Source organism: Oncorhynchus mykiss, chromosome 4 (genome assembly GCF_013265735.2).
Source record: "Oncorhynchus mykiss isolate Arlee chromosome 4, USDA_OmykA_1.1, whole genome shotgun sequence".
Classification (NCBI taxonomy): Eukaryota; Metazoa; Chordata; class Actinopteri; order Salmoniformes; family Salmonidae; genus Oncorhynchus; species Oncorhynchus mykiss.
Genome location: NC_048568.1, coordinates 19,640,188 through 19,660,033, shown reverse-complemented (window position 1 = coordinate 19,660,033; position 19,846 = coordinate 19,640,188). Strand labels below are relative to the sequence as shown.

Sequence of the window (19,846 nt, the reverse complement as noted above, 5' to 3'; positions counted from 1 at the left end):
AGGCCCGCTTTGACCTCCGCAGTGTCAATACGAGCAAAAAGACAGTATAAGAATAAGGTGGAATCATATTACACAGGCTCTGCCGCCTGCGGCAGGGGCAACAGTCCATTATGGATTACAAAGGAAGACCCCATCCGTGACCTCCCCAACGATGCCCCTCTACCATACGAACTCAATGCATTTTAAGCACGCTTTGACAACAACATCGAGCCGGGTGTGAGGGGCGTCACCGACCCAGAGGACTGGGTGATCTCGCTCGCAGAGGCTGACGTGAGAAGAGTCTTTAAATCAGGTCAAGGGCCCCGGCGGTATTCCAGGGCTTGTTCTCAAAGCATGTGCAGAACAGCTGGCAGACATATTAACGTCATTTTCAACATCCCCTTGTCTCAGTCTGTAGTCGCCACATGTTTTTAGATGACCACAATCATTCCTGAGAACTCGAAGACTTCATGCCACAATGATTACCGCCCTGTAGCACTCAGTTCTGTAATCATGAAGTGCTTTGAGAGGCTGGTTGTGGCACACATTAACGCCATCTCAGCCACCCTAGAATCACTTCAATTTGCATACCGCCCCAACAGATCCATAGATAACGCAATCTCAATTTCTCTCCACCTACATAAGAGGAATACCTATGTGAGAATGCTGCTCATTGATTACAGCTCAGGGTTCAATACCATTGTTCCTTCCAAGCTCGTCACCCAGGTTATGACTCTGAACACTTCCCTCAGCAACTGGATCCTGGACTTCCTGACGAGCCGACCCCAGGTGGTGAGGGTTGGCAACATCACCACCGCGCTGACCCTTAACACAGGGGCCCCACCGGGGTGTGCCTAGTCCCCTCCTGTATGTCCTGTTTACCCAGGACTGTGTGGCCACGCACGACTCCAACACTATTATCAAGTTTGCTGACGACACGACGGCGGTAGACCTGATCACCAGCGACATTAAGTCAGCCTACAGGGAGGAGGTCAGTGACCTGTCACCGTGGGGGGGGCATCCCCCACCCAGATTGACGTGGCGACAGTGGAGCAGGTAGACAGCGTCAAGTTCCTCGTGTCCAAATCACTAGACTTAAAAATGGTACAACCCAACACACACACGTGAAGGTGCGACAGTGCCTCTTCCCCCTTAGGAGGTTGAAAAAGTTTGGCATGGGCCCTCTCAACCTGAAAAGGTTCTACAGCTGTACCATTGACAGCAATATTGACTGACTGCATCACTGCTTGGTATGGAAATAGCACCACCCTCAATCGCATGGCGCTACATGCGATTGAAGATTGTGCGGACAGCCTAGTACATCACTGGGGCTGAGCTCCCTGCCAGACTCCAGCCATTTACTATTTTCTCTGCTGCCGCACGGCAAGAAGTAGAAGTTCTTATTCCTTGTGAGGGGGGTTTTGTAATACATTGTTATTTATTATTGCATTGTTGGGTTTAAAGTTTGCAAGAAAGACATTTCACTGTACTTGTGCATGTGACATTAAAACTCAAAACTCAATCCAGATTATAGTGTAAAATAGCTGCCTACCTGTTGGCTTTTGGTCATTGTAGCCTTTCTTTTACATTTCACTTTTAAATTCTGTCATTTTAATTCAGTCTTCCATTGATTAGATATCCCCTACATTTGTTACGCAAGCATGCCAGGAGCACCGATGTGTCAAAAACCGCAATGCTGCTTGGTTTTTCACGCTCAACAGTTTCCTGTGTGTATCAAGAATGGTCCACCACCCAAAACATATTCAGCCAACTTGACAACTGTGGGAAGCATTGGAGTCAACATTGGCCAGTTTCCCTGTGGAACGCTTTCGACACCTTGTAGAGTCCATGCCCCCCGACGAATTGAGGATGTGCGGAGGACAAATGGGACGGTGTGATGCAACTGAATATTAGGAAGGTGTTCCTAATGTTTGGTATATGAGACACACATATTCAATTTTTTTTTTATTATTTGTACTATTTTCTACAGTGAAGAAATAGTGAAGACAACACTATGAAATAGAATGCTCAAAGTTGTCACAATTTGCCTTGGTGACAGCTTTGCACCCATTTGGTATTCTCGCAACCAGCTTAATGAGGAATGCTTTTCCAACAGTATTGAAAGAGTTCCCACATATGCTGAGCACTTGATGGCTGCTTTTCCTTCACTCTGCCGTCCAACTAATCCCAGACCATCTCAATTGGGTTGAGTTCAGGTGATTGTGGAGGCCAGGTAATCTGATGTAGCACACCATCACTCTCCTTCTTGGTCAAATAGACCTTACACAGCCTGGAGTTGTGTTTTGGGTCATTACCATGTTGAAAAACAAATGAGTGGGACTAAGCACAAACCAGATAGGACGGTGTATCGCTGCAGAATGCTGTGGTAGCCATGCTGGTTAAGTGTGCCTTGAATTCAAAATAAAATCACTGACCGTGTCACCAGCAAATCAACCCCACACCTCCTCCTCCATGCTTCACGGTAGGAAGCAGAGATCATCTGTTCACCTACTCTGCGTCACAAAGACACGGCGGTTGGAACCAAAACTCTCAAATTTGGACTCAGACCAAAGGACAGATTTCCACCAGTCTAATGTCCATTGATTGTGTTTCTTGGCCCAAGCAAGTCTCTTCTTATTAGCGTCCTTTAGTAGTGGTTTCTTTTCAGCAATTCGACCATGAAGGCCTGATTCACGCAGTCTCATCTGAACAGTTGATGTTGAGATGTGTCACTTAAACTCTGAAGCATATATTTCTGAGGCTGGTAAGTCAAATGTATACTCTGCAGCAGAGGTAACTCTGGGTCTTCCTTTCCTGTGGCGGTCCTCATGAGACACAGCTCCATCATAGCGCTTGATGGTTTTTGCAATTGCACTTGAAGAAACGTTCGAAGTTCTTGACATTTTCCGGATTTACTGACCTTATCTTATAGTAATGATGGACTGTCGTTTCTCTTTGCTTATTTGAGCTGTTCTTACCATAATATGGACTTGGGTCTTTTACCAAGTAGGGCTTTCTTCTGTATACCACCCCTACCTTGTCACAACACAACTAATTGGTTCAAACACATTGAGGAAAGAAATTCCACAAATTAACAAGGCACACCTTTTAATTGAAAAGCATTCCAGTTGACTACCTCACGAAGCTGGTTGAGAGAAGGCCAAGAGTGTGCAAAGATTATCAAATCAAACCGTCACATGCGCCAAATGCTTACTTACAAGCCTTTAACCAACAATGCAGTTCAAGAAAGTCAAATTATTTTACCAAATAAACGAAAGTAAAAAATTATAGGCTATACCGAGTCAATGTGCGGGGGTACAGATTAGTCGAGGTAATTTGTACATGTGGGTAGGGGTAAAGTGACTATGCACAGATAATAAACAGCGAGTAGCAACAGTGTAAAAACAATGTGGAGGGGGGGGGGGGGGGGGGGGGGGGGTATATGCAAATAGTCTAGGTGGCCAGTTGATTAATTGTTCAGTAGTCTTATGGCTTGGGGATAGATGCTGTTAAGGAGCCTTTTGGTCCTAGACTTGGCACTCTGGTATCGCTTGCCATGCGGAGAGAAGATATGTAGATATGTAGGATATATATAAGATATGTAGGTACGGTCACTGTGGTGACGACGTCGTCGATGCACTTATTGATGAAGCCAATGACTGAAGTGGTATACTGAATGCCACACACACACAGTTTGGGGTCACTTAGAAATGTCCTTGCTTTCCATAATGAAAACATACATGAAATGAGTTGCAAAATGAATAGGAAATGTAGTCAAGACGTTGACAAGGTTAAAAATGATTTAATTTAAATAATTGTGTCCTTCAAACGTTGCTTTTGTCAAAGAATCCTCCATTTGCAGCAATTACAGCCTTGCAGACCTTTGGCATTCTAGATGTCAATTTGCTTGCTTCCCGAAGCACCTCCCACAAGTTGGATTGGCTTGATGGGCTCTTCTTACGTACCATATGGTCAAGCTGCTCCAACAACAGCTCAATAGGGTTGCGATCCGGTGACTGTGCTGGCCTCTCCATTATAGACAGAATACCAGCTGACTGCTTCTTCCCTAAATGGTTATTGAAACATTTGGAGCTGTGCTTTGGGTCATTGTCCTGTTGTAGGAGGAAATTGGCTCCAATTAAGCGCCGTCCACAGGGTATGGCATAGCGTTGCAAAATGGAGTGATGGCCTTCCTTCTTCAAGTTCCCTTTTACCCTGTACAAATCTCCCACTTTACCACCAAAGAACCCCCAGACCATCACATTGCCTCCATAATGCTTGACAGATGGTGTCAAGCACTCCTCCAGCATCTTTTCATTTTTTCTGCATCTCACGAATGTTCTTCTTTGTGATCTGAACACCTCTAATCTACGTTTCTGTCTATAACACTTTTTTACAATCTTCCTCTGTCCAATCTCTGTACTTTTGCCCATCTTATTTCTTTTTTTTCATTGGACAGTATGAGATATGGCTTTTTCTTTGCAACTCTGAGACAGGTGTTTGCGGGGTACTATTTAATGAAGCTGCCAATCGAGGACTTCTGAGGCGTCTGTTTCTCAAACTAGACACTAATGTACTGGTCCTCCTGCTCAGTTGTGCGCCGGGGCCTCCCGCTCTTTTGTTCTGGTTAGAGCCAGTTTGCTCTGTTCTGTGAAGGGAGTAGTACACGGCGTTGTACGAGATCTTCAGTTTCTTGGCAATTTCTCGCATGGAATAGCCTTCATTTCTCAGAACAAGAATAGACTGACGAGTTTCAGAAGAAAGTTCTTTGTTTCTGGCCATTTAGAGCCTGTAATCGAACCCACAAATGCTGATGCTCCAGATACTCAACTAGTCTAAAGGCCAGTTTTATTGCTTCTTTAAAATCAGCACAAATGTTTTCAGCTGTGCTAACATAATTGCAAGAGGGTTTTCTAATGATCAATTAGCCTTTTTAAAATGATAAACTTGGATTAGCTAACACAACGTGCCATTGGAAAACAGGAGTGATGGCTGCTGATTATGGGCCTCCATACGGCTAGATATTCCATTAAAGAACAGCCGTTTCCAGCTACAATAGTCATTTAGAACATTAATCTCTGCACCGTATTTCTGATCAATTTGATGTTATTTTAAAATGGACAAAACATTTGCTTTTCTTTAAAAAATAAGTACATTTCTAAGTGACCCCAAACTTTTGAACAGTAGTATATGTGCACACATACCACTTTTTTTGTGTTGTTTACAAATAGATAGTCAAATATCAATTTATATTTTTTTTAATGGAAAAAATGTGCAAAATGTAACTATCGATTTCCACCCCACCATCACTAGTGAGATCCCAAAGGGTTGTTCACAGGACAGTTAGCAGGGTGCATATCAATCAAATGTATTTATAAAGAACTTTTTACGTCAGCCGATGTCACACAATGTATGTACACAACTAAGTACTAAATAAACCAAATCTGGTTTTAGATCATTTTTAACTCTGAAAAGGGTTTAGTAATTGATTTCTTCACTAACTTTACATTGCCCTCTAAATAAATTCAAGCCAAAGCAACAACACATTCAAAAAGCATCACCATGATATGTGGATATCGGTTTGTTTTTTTACACCCATTTGAACCCCTCAGTATTAAGCCTTCCTGGTTAAACAGCATCCAATCAATGATTTCTACACTTCATGGGCAGTAGCTGACTAAGTCCTTCTGCCAGCCAAGTCTCAGTGAAGGCACAGAGGTTACACCTCTGTCATCTCCAGACACTGTCACACACAGCACTCACTGCTTCACACCCCCAAGTTAGGTTAGGACAAAGCAGTGGGACACACCATACCAGGAAGCTGCTGGCTCACCTGGATATCAACTTACAGAAATAGGGAATTGTGTTTATGGGGGGGGGGGGAATAGATGGCTTGTTTTGGAGATGACAATAATACCAGGGGTTTTCATAAAAAGACAACCGGTTAGACACATTTTGAACTTCATGGTATGCTAACTTCCGTGGTAAGACTACAACAACAAACAGCTCTACATGGAAGCATGTGTACCTGTCAAAGGGAACTGAAACCCAGAGAGCATGGTGTTAACTTATGTATCCATGTTCCAACCCAGAATAACAACCAGGAGAGAGCAGAACAGGAAACATGCATGGCTAGGCATTCCCTCGCATCGGTACACCGACTTCAGGAACTGGATAGCCTGTCAGCAACTCGATCTCAACGTGAGACCAATTTATGTTCAATCCTCAGGGGACAGCACATCACTTTTCCCCTGTAGGAGAGGGCCCTGGGGGGGGCTACTAGGTATCCCCCTGAGCCATGTTGGGGAGGGAGAGCAAACCAATAGGGTCCCAGGGTGCTGGACCGGCAGGTGTCTGTCGAGACTCACATTACTCCAATGCCACCAAACCTGGCAACCCTAACTTCCAGCTGAAGGACGGTATTGACCGGTCAATACTGTCCCCACCCCAAACCTCCCATGAAAGAGAGAGAATGCCAGAGCTGGCCCTGTAATATATAAAGATGGGTTCTCCTTAGTGGCTTTGCTCTCACTTGTGTATCAGCTCGCTGCGCGGATCTGATAACCTTTCAAAACAGTGACAAAACATGCAGCATGCTGACAGCGACAGGTGGCCCATGCTAGGGCAGGGCCGGGCCGTCCCGTCAGTCCAGGTCCCAGAGAACAGCAGGACCAGATATCAGACTGTCTCTTTTACCAAGACGCTGCCTCCGTAAACTCAGCCTGTGTTTCTCTGAGACGGCAGCAGTTGACTGGCTTTACTAGTTAAGAACTCCAAAGTAGCTAAATCTGTAGTCTGCTCTGCAGGCCTACTACTGGTCAAAGTGCAGATTAACCTCCAGGACTCAATCTGACCATGTGGCCGTCAAGGGGAGAGGAGATCTCACTCACGGGATGAAGACACACGGGCCACCTTTCACCCACTGGCCTGCAATTTACAGGCAGTAGATATATCAAGTTGAGGATAAACAGACACTAGGGTTGTGTTAGGCAGACACTGACAGGGAACATGGGGGCATGTGGGTGGGACACTTTGGTACACGGGTGGCTTGAGAAGGGGACATAATAGGGTAATAAATAAATAAAAACACAGGCCGAAACACAGGCTCTATTTCTAGATATTGACACTGGTTACAGCAATAGTTGTCGCTGAAAGTTTTGGCAGAAGAGTAGGTTTGCCTCGTGTGGATCGGTGGCATACGACTTCCCATTTAATGGGATGTGGATGAAATGGGGGATTAAAAAGGTGAGCTCAAGCCAGAAACAGTAGAATAGAGCGCTGTGTGTGTCAGAGCCTGATGTGAATATTGATGTGGTGTCCTCAACAAGTTAAAAAGGATCAAGTTCTTAATACTTATCGCAATGTAAGAAAGGAGGGATCTTACTGATCCAATCACATTTTCAGTACTTTCCCGACACGAACATAAACAATATAATACATTTGTAATGGTAGCCTTTTGTGCACTTCAACGTCAGACAGAGCAATATTAAAACAACATATTAGAAACCAACATAATGTACAGCCTTACCTCCAAAATTAGCCAGTCTCCCTAACCTGGTCACTGGTACCTTTCTCTCTCGTGCCCTTTCACTGAGCTACAACAGAGAGAGAACAGCATAATGGTAGACAAGATACACACACAGCACATCTCTGAGCCACAGGTACCAGTGAGAGAATGTGTAGACGTACCATTTGTTTGTGTGGTTTCTCATTCCTCTTGGCTTCTCTGGCCTTCTCTATGTCCTCGGCCGTGAGGCCCCCAACCCCCGAGCCGTCCTGATGATAGGAGCGGTAGGAGCTATAGGATAGGTAGGAACGGATCTGTCCTGAGAACTGGCTGCTGGGGTCCTTGTAGCCCTCAAACAGCTTGGATTTGACTGAGGCCTGGCCGTTGTATGTCCCGCAGTTCGTGCTGTCTTTGGTCCCCATCCCCTCTGAGGAGACGCCTTGTCCCTCTTCTCTGAACCCTGGCTCTACGTGTTCCCCACTGTCCATGCTGCTCCCCTCTGCTTCGGAGAAGTCATACTTACTGTCTATGTCTGCTGGGAAGTTGTCAGACACGCTTTGCTGCTGCCCACCAAACTCCTGGAACAGATATACAGATGTGGAAGGTCAATGAGGAGCTGGGGTTTCACTGGAGCGTCCGAACCAGGAAAAACTCATGGCCCGAGATATTTTCCATGTCAGGTCATGCGGTCAGAAAAAAAGGGGAAAAAAAAACAATTCTTGGCCCTATTGATCCGCCTCAAGTCAAACTGTATTTACATCCACAGCAGGCCACTCTTAGTGGCAGCTTTGTTCTCTACTATTGGACTATTTCTACGCTGTGAAAACAAATAGGAGCCAGTTGTACAGACCGTAACTCAGCCATGATAAGACCACAAAAGCTCTATGAATCAATCTTTTGTTGAGCTCACACAAAATTAGATTAGGCAAAAAGAAAGGCTAGGAAGCTATGACACCGAAGCGCCGTCACCCATTTTACATCTGGCCATTGGTGGTGTTGTCTGACAATGAAAAATACAATCTTTGCCCACTACCCCCATAGAAGAGCCCCGTTCATCTCTCGCTTTACCCACCTGCATCTTCTGCATGGCTACTCCCAGGCTCTGCTCTGCAGTCATCTGCATGCTCTGGGCCATGGCCTGGGCTCCTCCAATACGCAGTGTGCTGGCCTGAGTGTCTATTACCGCCTGGCTCAGCTTGGCCAAGCCACGCATCACCAACATCATGTCGGCTGCCATGGTGGGTCTCCCTCACACCTAGAACACAGATGTGGAAAGAAATCATATTTTTGAGGGTTCGGAGTTACATACCAAAGTCGACTGTATGTACATACAACATAGCCGGAGGCTAGATGTACTGAAAGTAGGCCTAGTCGTGCTGTAACTGTGTATAATCTAAGAAACCTTCAAAAGAATGAATGTCATTTCAATAGTGAACATAAGTGTGACAAAGGGAAAGGACATGAATCATACTGGTGAAATAAGAACTGGCTACAGTCACCAATGGCCTATTGGAGAATTTGAAAGTCACAACACTATAGGCCATTGGCTGAGGTTTAAGTCTCGCAGGCTAGTGGCCAGCTATCCACTCAGCACTGCAGTCAGTCAACAACTAGAGAGTACCTGGCCGGGCAGGCAGAAAAACACAGCTGTTATCAAGGATCACCGTGGCCATGACAAGCTCGTAAAGGTTAAACACGTTTTCAATCTGAGACATGGAGACAAACCTTTAAGTAACAACACACGGGCTACACCGGGCATCAGAAGGTGTTACGTTACAACAAACATGAGCATGTCTCTACTAAACATTCTCTGGAAGGAAAACGGGAAGGCTTGGCACGGAAAGTATCCTTGCATGGCTTTCGATGCAGGACTTTGATAGTATCCACTGCTGGTCAGTTATTTTTTGCTATAATCCTGTGCCATACTCACAAGTTCCTTGCATCAGTAAGTGACCGAGAAAGGCCACTGAAATGTGGCTTTTACAACTAGATTATCTGGCCTTTTCAAATCTCATCGTTTTAAAATGACATAACTGGGCTGGCCTTAACTTCTATGGCTGCAGGGGCAGTATTGAGTAGCTTGGATGAAAGGTGCCTAGAGTAAACGGCCTGTTCCTCAGTCCCGGTTGCTAATGTATGCATATTATTATTAGTATTGGATAGAAAACACTGAAGTTTCTAAAAGTGTTTGAATGATGTCTGAGTATAACAAAACTCATATGGCAGGCAAAAACCTGAGAAGAAATCCAAACAGGAAGTGAGAAATCTGAGGTTGGTCAATTTTCAACCCAGGCCCTATTGAATTCACAGTGGGATATGGATGAAGTTGCACTTCCTAGGGCTTCAACCGTCTTTAGAAACTTGAATGAGGCTTCTGTGTTGTGGGGCTGAATAAGAGATGAATTAGTCAGGTTACTGGCAGAGAGCCAGACAAGTAGACAATGGACCTGATCGGACAGCTCAGAGCCTCTGCTCTTTTCTGTCCATAAGAAACAATTGAATTAGTGGAAGAGGCAGGGCAGGCCAGGAACAAGGAAGAAGGGTGTGGTCAGTAGGGCATCCCCCGAGGCCGAATGCCCTAAGGTTTTTATCAGAACGGTTGTAGGTTAGTTTCGCCTTTTTGCTTTTCCCGACATGAGTTTGTGGTGTTTTGTTTTATGGCAGAGAGCCATTGCCTGGTCACGGGAAATATAACTTTTTGAAGTTTTTGCCCGAAGTTATGCTGGACCTGCATGAGCGTTTGGATGTGTACCTAACGCCCTAACAAAAGTATCTACTTGGACATAAATAAATGGACATTATCGAACAAATCAATAATTTATTGTGGAACTACGATTACTGGGAGCATTCTGATGAAGATCAAAGGTAAGGGAATATTTATAATGTGATTTCTGGTTTCTGTTGACTCCAAAATGGCAGATAATTTTATTTATTTTCTGAGCGTCTCAGATTATTGCATGGTTTGCTTTTTCTGTAAAGTTTTTTTGAAATCTGACAGCGGTTGCATTAAGGAGAGGTATATCTACATTTCCATGTGTATAACTTGTATTATCATCTACATTTATGATGAGTATTTCTGTAAAATGATGTGGCCCTCTGCAATATCACTGGATGTTTTTGGATCTAGTGAATGTAACGCACCAATGTAAACTCAGATTTTTTTATAGAAATATGAACTTTATCAAACAAAACATACATGTATTGTGTAACATGAAGTCATATGAGGGTCATCTGAAGGTTAGTGAATAATTTTATCTCTATTTGCACTTTTTGTGACTCCTCTCTTTGGCTGGAAAAATGGCTGAAATATTCTGAGAGTAGGTGGTCACCTAACAATCGTTTGTGGTGCTTTCGCTGTAAAGCCTTTTTGAAATCGGACACTGTGGTGGGATTAATAACAAGATCACCTTTAAAACGGTATAAGATACATGTATGTTTGAGGAATGTTAATTATGAGATCTCGTTTTGAATTTGGAGCTCTGCACTTTCACTGGCTGTTGTCATATCATTCTGTTAACGGGATTGCAGCCCTAAGAAGTTTTAACCAAACCCAATCAAAATACGTCTACCAGGTAATACCAGGACATAATTCAAGGATTCCAGTCATATTGATCAATGGCATGGGTCTAAAATACTACCTGAACTGGGTCACTCAGTCCAGTCCTGTGATTCACTTTCCCTGGCTGGTGATGAGGGGACAGTGGACGCTGAGTGAGGGCAGAATTACATAGGATTTCAAATGAACAGAGGAGTTAAGCTAGTCAAAAGGATGGATTGTTTGTGCTTGGTGACAGCTTGGCCAGCCTGGGACTCAAGAGGGCTTTAGAATTAGCCTCTGTTCTGAAGTAGAACCAAGCAGGCTGCTTACTCACTGTGAGGAAACACGAAGGTCCCCTTAAAAAAAATTGCATGACTTAATGTTAGTAATGGCTTGTATGGTTATTCATAGCTGGTGGTGAATTCAAATCAAGCAACGATATCTTGCGCATAGCCTTCTTCCCAGACACCATTTATGGGTCTGATATTCTCTTTACAAACCAGGGCGCATAGAAATCAGTAAATTGTGTCACAGAGCCATGGATCAAATGGTTCTTCATATATTAGAGAAAACACCAACTTCAAGGCCGTCCTCGCTTGAAACAAGGTCACCGTAACGTTGTCTCATTTATTTGGCAACAGAGTAACAACTGCATACTAGCCAGCCAGACTACCCCTGTATTCACACCACACATAGTGCCTTCAGAAAGCATTCATAGCCCTAGACTTATTCCACATTGTTGTGTTACAGCCTGAATTCAAAATGGATTAAATAGATTTTTCCTGCCATCCAATCTACACACAATAGCCCATAATAAAGTGAAAACATATGAAGACATTTTTGCAAAGTTATTTCAAATGAAGTACAGAAATATCTAATTCACATACAGTACCATTCAAAAGTTGACACACCTACTCATTCCCGGGTTCTTCTTTATTTTTTACCATTTTCTTCATTGTAGAATAATAGTGAAGAGATCATAGGAAATTACTGTAACCAAAGTAACAAACAGTAAAGATTAAAAATTAATAGTAAATCTACTACAAGTGATATGTAAAGGCCAATTAATATACACTAACAATCAAACGCAAACAATTCACACAATGAAGTTATGAAACACTGACTGTGCACAAATTGGCAGGAGCGCCCATTCTGGAGAGATTAGCGTATTGTCAATGGTCAATCCGACTTCGATTTGGCCTCTGCGTGCCCCGCAATTGCTTCACACCCTCAATATGGAGCCTCGGACCACATTTTCGGATCAAGTATAAATTGGCTTTTAGTCAATGGATTAGTTCACTGAGATGGGCGCAAAATCTATCAATTACTGCTTGACTAAAACAATCTTGGTCGACCAACAGCCTAACGACCAAACAATCGACCAGTTCGCTAATTGGGGTCAGTCATAGAAGAAACTACAAGCTGTTTTGCCGAAATCTGTAATGACTGAAGGAATTTCAAGAGTTACCATACTCGGTCACAGTGACGGCTCTCGTACTTCTATAGGTTAGTATCGATGTTCAGTAGTACAATGTAGAAGGTTTTATAGAAGGGCTTTGTAAACAGGCCTCAACAGAATGCAATGATTTGACATACGCAACATCAGAGGGCCTGACTACTTTCTAATAGAGAATTCAGGGAGAGTGCAAAACCTGTCGCCCGTAATAAAACGAAGTGTGCTGTGGTAAACTGCAGCCAACGGCTTTAATGCAGTGGCAGCTGCATTCCTGTAGATGATGTTGCCATAGTCTACAGCCGGTAGGAACATCAACTGAATGATCTGCTTTCTATTAAGCGAGAGACTCGTGTTTTTTTTATTTAAAAAAATGTAATAGAAAATGTATTGTCTATCCAAATGCCCAGATATTTGTAAGCAGGGACACAATCAATTTGGGCACTAGCCAAGGTAAAGATGCCTAAATCTTTAGCCATTAAATGTTCATTTAAGGTCAATTACTGTTTTTTGTAAGACAATGAAAGCAGTCTGTAGGTCAGACAGAGCCTGATCCACATGCACTTTGGTATTCAGAGAAGGAATTTGTTTGTGTCAATGGGCGATACCATGCCAGCGTAGATGAAAAATGTGTGTCGGATCTCAGATTGGTTATGGTAATTCTCACAGAAACTTCATTGGGAGGAAGGATGTTTGAAATGCTTCAAGTTTGTATCTCAAATAGTTCTTCAAAATCTTAATTAAAGTGGCCATTTTTAGACCTATACATGCCTCCTGTAAATCCCTATGATCCGTGAATGAAACACACAATATCTTGGTGTCATACTCCATATAGTGTGCTCTAACATGTAGAGTATGTCTAGATTCTGAAATACAATCTCACATGAATTGATTCAACATTAATATGAATATTAAAAATGACCCTTTTTGATCTTGTTAATTTTAAGACGTAACAATTAGTGATGCAATGATATGACATTTTTGGCCGATATCCGATATTTTCCTTGCCCCCCCAAAAATCGATACTGATAACCGATATTTCAAATTTTAGTGGCCTTTGAAGTATTCTAGTTCAGTTAAATAGGTAACACACACACGGACGCAGCGGTCTAAGGCACCACATCTCAGTGCAAGAGTCACTACTTTCTCTGGTTCGAATCCAGACTATCACATCCAGCCGTGATTGGGACTCCCATAGGGCGGCGGACAATTGGCCCAGCGTCGTCCGGGTTTGGCCGTCATTGTAAGTAAGAATTTGTTCTAAACTGACTAGCCTAGTTAAATAAAGGTTACACACACACACCAAAAAGTTATTTTGTTGGCATTTACGTATGTCCCCATTACCATTCAAACATATTCAAAGCCTATTTCTTTCACTTACTTGCTGTGCTGTTTTGTTGTTCATTTGTTCAGTCGTTTCATCCTCAACCAGGATTTCTATGGAATGCGATTTGGGTCTTTACATGTTAAAAGAATATACTATTTGACGTGTCAATTAAGCTTGTTGACCAATCAGGACCTGAATATGACTGCACGTCACATAATTTAACGCGTTCATTAAATTTTTACGTAGTTATTACACAATCACTCGTATTTCATATGTCACGATTCATCGATACGTATGATGCTGGTAAAGTTGTCTCGTGCACCTACAGTGCTAGTCATTACAAAAAGCTAGCTAGCTCATGGATGCAAACAATGTTCTTCCCCAAAAACATAGCAAAACGACAATCTGTTTCAGTTAGCTAGCTAAGTAGCTATGTGTCATCATCGAAAATAACCCTAATTTATAAGACCGTTCTTATTTGATTAATGGTGGTCGGACCCATCTATGTAAAGCAAGCAATAATACGGATTAGCCATAACAGTGGACTTTGCGGGTAGCCTTCAAAATAAAAATATGGCATAATTCTACTATTGGTATTATTTTGCATCACTGCATACTTTTACTTTGAAGGCAAACCGCAAATTCCACTATTGTGCCTAGCTTCACAACACATTACTCAGTCCGGTCGAGCCTCTCTAGCCAGATGAAGCTAGCTGGCTGCTTATAACGTTAGCTTTGGCCAACAGGGTTAAGTAGCTGGCTAGCTATTGATTTTCATGAACTGAAGTTTCAATAGGCGAACAACAAGTGGTAACCTAGCTAATACTTACTCACAAGGATTCCTAAATCACTGCTAAGAATAATGAAAATTACTGCAGTTTCTATTGGTCATTGTTTTCAGGCTGGTTGTATTGCTGCTAGCTAGGTACCAAGCTAAAGCTAACTACCCCAGAAGTTGGGGTCGAACAAATGCTTTATTACCAACGCGGTATTGAAAACCCATAGTTTCTGGCCTGTGTTGGCAGACTTCTTTGTACAGCTTTGACAGTGCTAAATCGGTATCGAAAAATCATAATCGGTCAACCTCTACCTTCTAGGCAGAGTTGCAAAGAAAAAGCCATCTCTGACTGGCCAATAAAAATAAAAGATTAAGATGGGAAAAACAACAGACAGTGAACGGAGGAACTCTGCCTAGTTGGCCAGCATCCCGGAGTCGCCTCTTCACAGTTGACGTGGAGACTGGTGTTTTGCGGGTACTAATTAATGAAGCTGCCAGTTGAGGACTTGTGAGGTGTCTGTTTCTCAAACTAGACACTAATGTACTTGTCTGCTTGCTCAGTTCTGCGCCGGGGCCTCCCACTCCTCTTTCTATTCTGGTTAGAGACAGTTTTTACTGTTCTGTGAAGGGAGTAGTACAGAGCGTTGTAAGAGATCTTCAGTTTCGTGGCAATTTCTCGCATGGAATAGCCTTCATTTCACAGGACAAGAACAGACTGACGAGTTTCAGAAGAAAGTTATTTGTTTCTGGCCATTTAGAGCCTGTAATCGAACCCACAAATGCTGATGCTCCAGATACTCATCTAGTCTGAAGGCCAGTTTTATTGCTTCTTTAAATCAGGACAACAGTCTTCAGCTGTGCTAACATAATTGCAAAAGGGTTTTCTAATGATCAATTAGACTTTTAAAATTATACTCTTGGATTAGCTAACACAACGTGCCATTGGAACACAGGAGTGATGGTTGCTGATAATGGGCCTCTGTACGCCTATGTAGATCTTCCATTAAAAATCTGCCGTTTCCAGCTACGATAGTTATTTACAGCATTAACAATGTCTACACTGTATTTCTGATCAATTTGATGTTATTTTAAATTGACCTTTTTTTTGTTGCTTTTCTTTCAAAAACAGTGTATACCAAAACGGTGTGTGTTATATAGGTATGCTCATCAGCTTTGACATTGGTTTTGCACATTGGCACACCGATGTTGGCATTTTTATCTAATATCGGCCGATTCAGATACGTTCACCAATATATCATGCATCCCTAGTAACAATATACTCTACAAGTACCTACAATTTCCAGTGGGCTTGCTGCTATTTCTGAAGTTCTGATAAATTTTATGAGCACCCACAATACAGTGAATGGGAAAATGGATTCAAAGCAAACTGCCTCTGCTGATTTGCTGAATGCGCAATCCGAAAAGGAGGGCTGTGATTGGTTAATGACCTATAATGTCAATTTCTATGTATAAAATGGGTCCTAGTTTGAAGAGTATATTTTCAGACCCTTTGTGTTCACTGACATTCGGATAAGCTGTCCAGCTACTCTGATAAAACGTTGCTAATGTCATCTAGCTATGTCACGTTTCAAGGCAGCAGAGTTTACTCAACTCCCCGTTATAGCTATACATCCTGTATGGAAGATATCCATATTACAGGGAACTAAACTAGAGAGTTAAGGCATTTTTTTTTTTTTTAGATATCCAAACGTCTAAAAAGAAGCCAAATAAAAAAACAAGGTTAATTTTGAGATATTCATTTATTCAACATGAAATATTAATATGAATAGATTCTGAAATACAACTTGACATACTCAATTTTTTGGGAGCACACAATAAGAGTATAATGACACCAAGATGTCTGTATCATGTACAGACCATAGGGTTTTACAGGAGGCATGAAGGCTTATAGGTCTAAAAATGGCCACTTCCATCATAATTTTCTCAAAAATTGTTTATGACACAAACGTAAAAATTATGTATGTCAAACATCCTTCCACCAAATGAAGTTCCTATGTGAGAATTGCCAGAACAACCGGATACCAAAAATATTCCGTCTACGCTGGTGTATAATTGCTCCAATCTCTTGCAAAACATTAGAATATTACCAAGGCACAGTTTATTATGAAATAGAGGATCTAAACTAACTGAAGATATTTTTTCGCAGTAGAAAAAGTTATTCTCCATGTGTGCAGTTCATATTCACCTGCACTACTATCCAAATTTACAGTGCATTTGGAAATTATTCAGACCCTTTTTCCACATATTAATATGTTGCAGCCTTATCCGATAACTGTTTAATTATTAAAAAATATAATATTTACATAACTATTGAATAACCTTTTACTCAGTACTTTGTTGAAGCATCTCTGGCAGCGATTACAGCCTAGAGTCTTCCTGGGTATGATGCTACAAGCTTGGCATACCTGCATTTGGGGAGTTTCTTCCATTCTTCTCTGCAGATCCTCTCAAGCTCTGTCAGGTTGGATGGGGAGCGTCACTGCACAAGTATTTTCAGGTCTCTCCAGATATGTTAGATCGGGTTCAAGTCCGGGCTCTGGCTGGGCCACTCAAGGACATTGAGACTTGTCCCGAAGCCAATCCTGTGTTGTCTTGGCTGTGTTCTTAGGGTCGTTTTCCTGTTGGAAGGTGAACCTTTGCCCCAGTCTGAGGTCCTGAGCGCTCTAGAGCAAATTTTCATCAAGAATCTCTCTGTACATTGCACCGTTCATCTTTCCCTCAATCCTGACTCGTCTCCCAGTCCCTGCCACTGAAAAAACATCCCCACAGCATGATGCTGCCACCACATGATGCTGCCACCACCATGCTTCACCGTAGAAATGGTGCCAGGTTTCCTCCAGATGTGACACTTGGCAGTTAGGTCAAAGAGTTCCATCTTGGTTTCATCAGACCAGAGAATCTTGTTTCTCATGGTCAGAGTCATTTAGATGCCTTTTGGCAAACTCCAAGCGGGCTGTCATGTGCCTTTTACTGAGGAGTGGCCACTATCATAAAGGCCTGAATGGTGGAGTGCTGTAGAGATGGTTGTCCTTCTGGAAGGTCATCTCATCTCCACAGAGGAGTTCGTGGTCACCTCCCTGACCAAGGCCCTTCTCCCGATTGCTCAGTTTAGCCAGCGGCTTCCTCTAGGAAGAGTCTTGGTGGCTCCAAACTTATTCCATTTAAGAATGATGGAGGCCACTAATTACATTTTTTCATACCCTTCCCCAGATCTGTGCCTCGACACAATCCTGTCTCTGAGCTCTACAGACAATTCATTCGACCTCATGGCTTGGTTTTTGCTCTGACATGAACTGACAACTGGGGGACCTTAGACAGGTGTGTGCTTTTCCAAATCATGTCCAATCAATTGAATTCACCACAGGTCGACTCCAATCAAGTTGTAGAAACATCTCAAGGATGATCATGGGATAACAGGATGCACCTGAGCTCAATTTACAGTCTCAAAGGGTCAGAATACTTATGTAAATAAGGTATCTGTTTGTTATACATTTCACTTTGTGTGTGTGAAAAATGAGGAAAATAATTTAATCCATTTTTAGAACAAGGCTGTAATGTAACAAAATGTGGAAAAAGCCAACGGGTCTGATTTTTTTCCAAATGCACTGTAACTCACCACAATTTTCCTATTGTTCCTGCCAATCTAGGAACCCACGTGCTGCCTAGCTCTGCACATCAACAATGCCCTCTTCACCAAAATCAACGTGAGACATTTCCTCTGCAGCTATGACTGGATATGATTGCACTAGGTCACTGCTTGCTCTATTGGTCACATTGATGAAAGCAAAAGTTGATAAGAATACTTGCCAGAAAAGTTACAAACCATTAAAATAATGCAGAAGTTAACCCAATCAAGCAAACTGTCTGCTTTGCAGTACGCCATTTACAGCCTGTAACGTTACTGTACGATTCAAGGTCTTATCATTAAAGTCATGCAGCCACAAAACTGTCAAGTATAGGACTTGAACAACTCAGCAGGCCATAAACAGAGCCTCACACTGTACCGAGTAATTGCATAGCAGCCTATCCACTTCATTTCAGTAACACAGTAAAGGACAAACTGTAATAATACAAATAATAAGGTAAAGCAGCCCATTAGCAGACACACTTGTAGGTATCCTCCGCTTTGAAAATAACCAGGCATGTGGTGTGCATGTGTCACAGCTGTCGCTGGTACAGAATTGTGTTTACGGGCCAGCAAGCGCCTCTTCTAGCCCTTCGTGACCGTTGAGAGCTTTGTCCTTCAGGCAAAACTACCAACACAGTGGAAACGATTCTTCATGTTCACTCTGCCCATTTACTTTCTCAAAATACAGACGTCATTCACTTCTACAAGCTGATTTAAATATGCGGAAATTAGCATTTATGAATTACCTATCGTTGGCTAAATGTCACGCCAGATAGCGGATCATGCATGCACGTGAAAGTTTGATGCCTGTAGTTACAGGTTGTATTGCTTCTATTTTTTGTAAGATTTATACTGCATCATGAGTTAAAATGTTTGGATTTCATCAGATTTGCATTCAATCTCGGTGCAATGTCAGTAAACTAACTAACTACACTTTTCAGACATGCTGTATTCACTGACATTCGGATAGCTATCCAGCTAGTTACTCTGATAACATTAACGTTAGCCATAGTTTAGCTAGGTCACGTTAAGGCAGATGAGACGCATCGTTTTTTCACCAATGCACTGCCCAAATTGTCAAACCAGGAAGAATCAATATGTATTAATTCCATTATTCCAAGCACCATACTTGTCATAAAACAAAAAACCCACTTACCGCCAGTAATTACGACTGTTTGGATTTATTTTCAATGCTATGCAGCCTCGTCCCCTAACAGTGTGTCGTCTTCCACCATGAGGTCAACGCTGTTTACCAACTCAGAACCGTGATTGTCAAAGGCATTTTACCCCGCCTCTGAACATCTTCTATTGGTCGTGTCCTGAGCGATGTGGTCTGTTTTGGAGAGGTGGTGGCTGAATACTGATCCCTCATTGGTCAATTGTCAAAGAAAAGGTTGTACTCTCCAATGAAAAGTCAGATTCCTGTTATAAGGGCGGTTTTAGCTGTGGTTTCCACTAGCTCGCACAGCCAGAACCTCGAAATTGGCTATATCGTGAAAATGTATGAAAAAAAGAGACTAGGGTTGGCCATAAAGTTAGCAGTGGTTAAGGTTAGATTTAAAATAAATATTTAAGAACAGAAAGAACAGGGATTATGAGATTGTGGCTGTGGTAA

The 19,846-nt window shown here is 42.5% G+C and overlaps 1 protein-coding gene across 3 annotated transcripts in view; it reads right to left on the bottom strand.

The window, feature by feature from the left end:
• LOC110522257 (atypical kinase COQ8A, mitochondrial) overlaps positions 1-19,525 on the bottom strand; it is a 35,348-nt gene extending 15,823 nt beyond the window's left edge. For all 3 annotated transcript variants that reach the window (XM_021600493.2, XM_021600494.2, XM_021600495.2), the window contains exons 1-4: positions 19,388-19,525; positions 8,559-8,741; positions 7,669-8,064; positions 7,508-7,574 (exon numbers count right to left, since the gene is read on the bottom strand). In XM_021600493.2, the coding sequence (XP_021456168.1) occupies positions 7,508-7,574; positions 7,669-8,064; positions 8,559-8,723 (628 nt within the window). In that variant the 5' untranslated portion in view covers positions 8,724-8,741; positions 19,388-19,525. The remainder of the gene's footprint in view (positions 1-7,507; positions 7,575-7,668; positions 8,065-8,558; positions 8,742-19,387) is intronic.
• Positions 19,526-19,846: the final 321 nt, after the last annotated feature.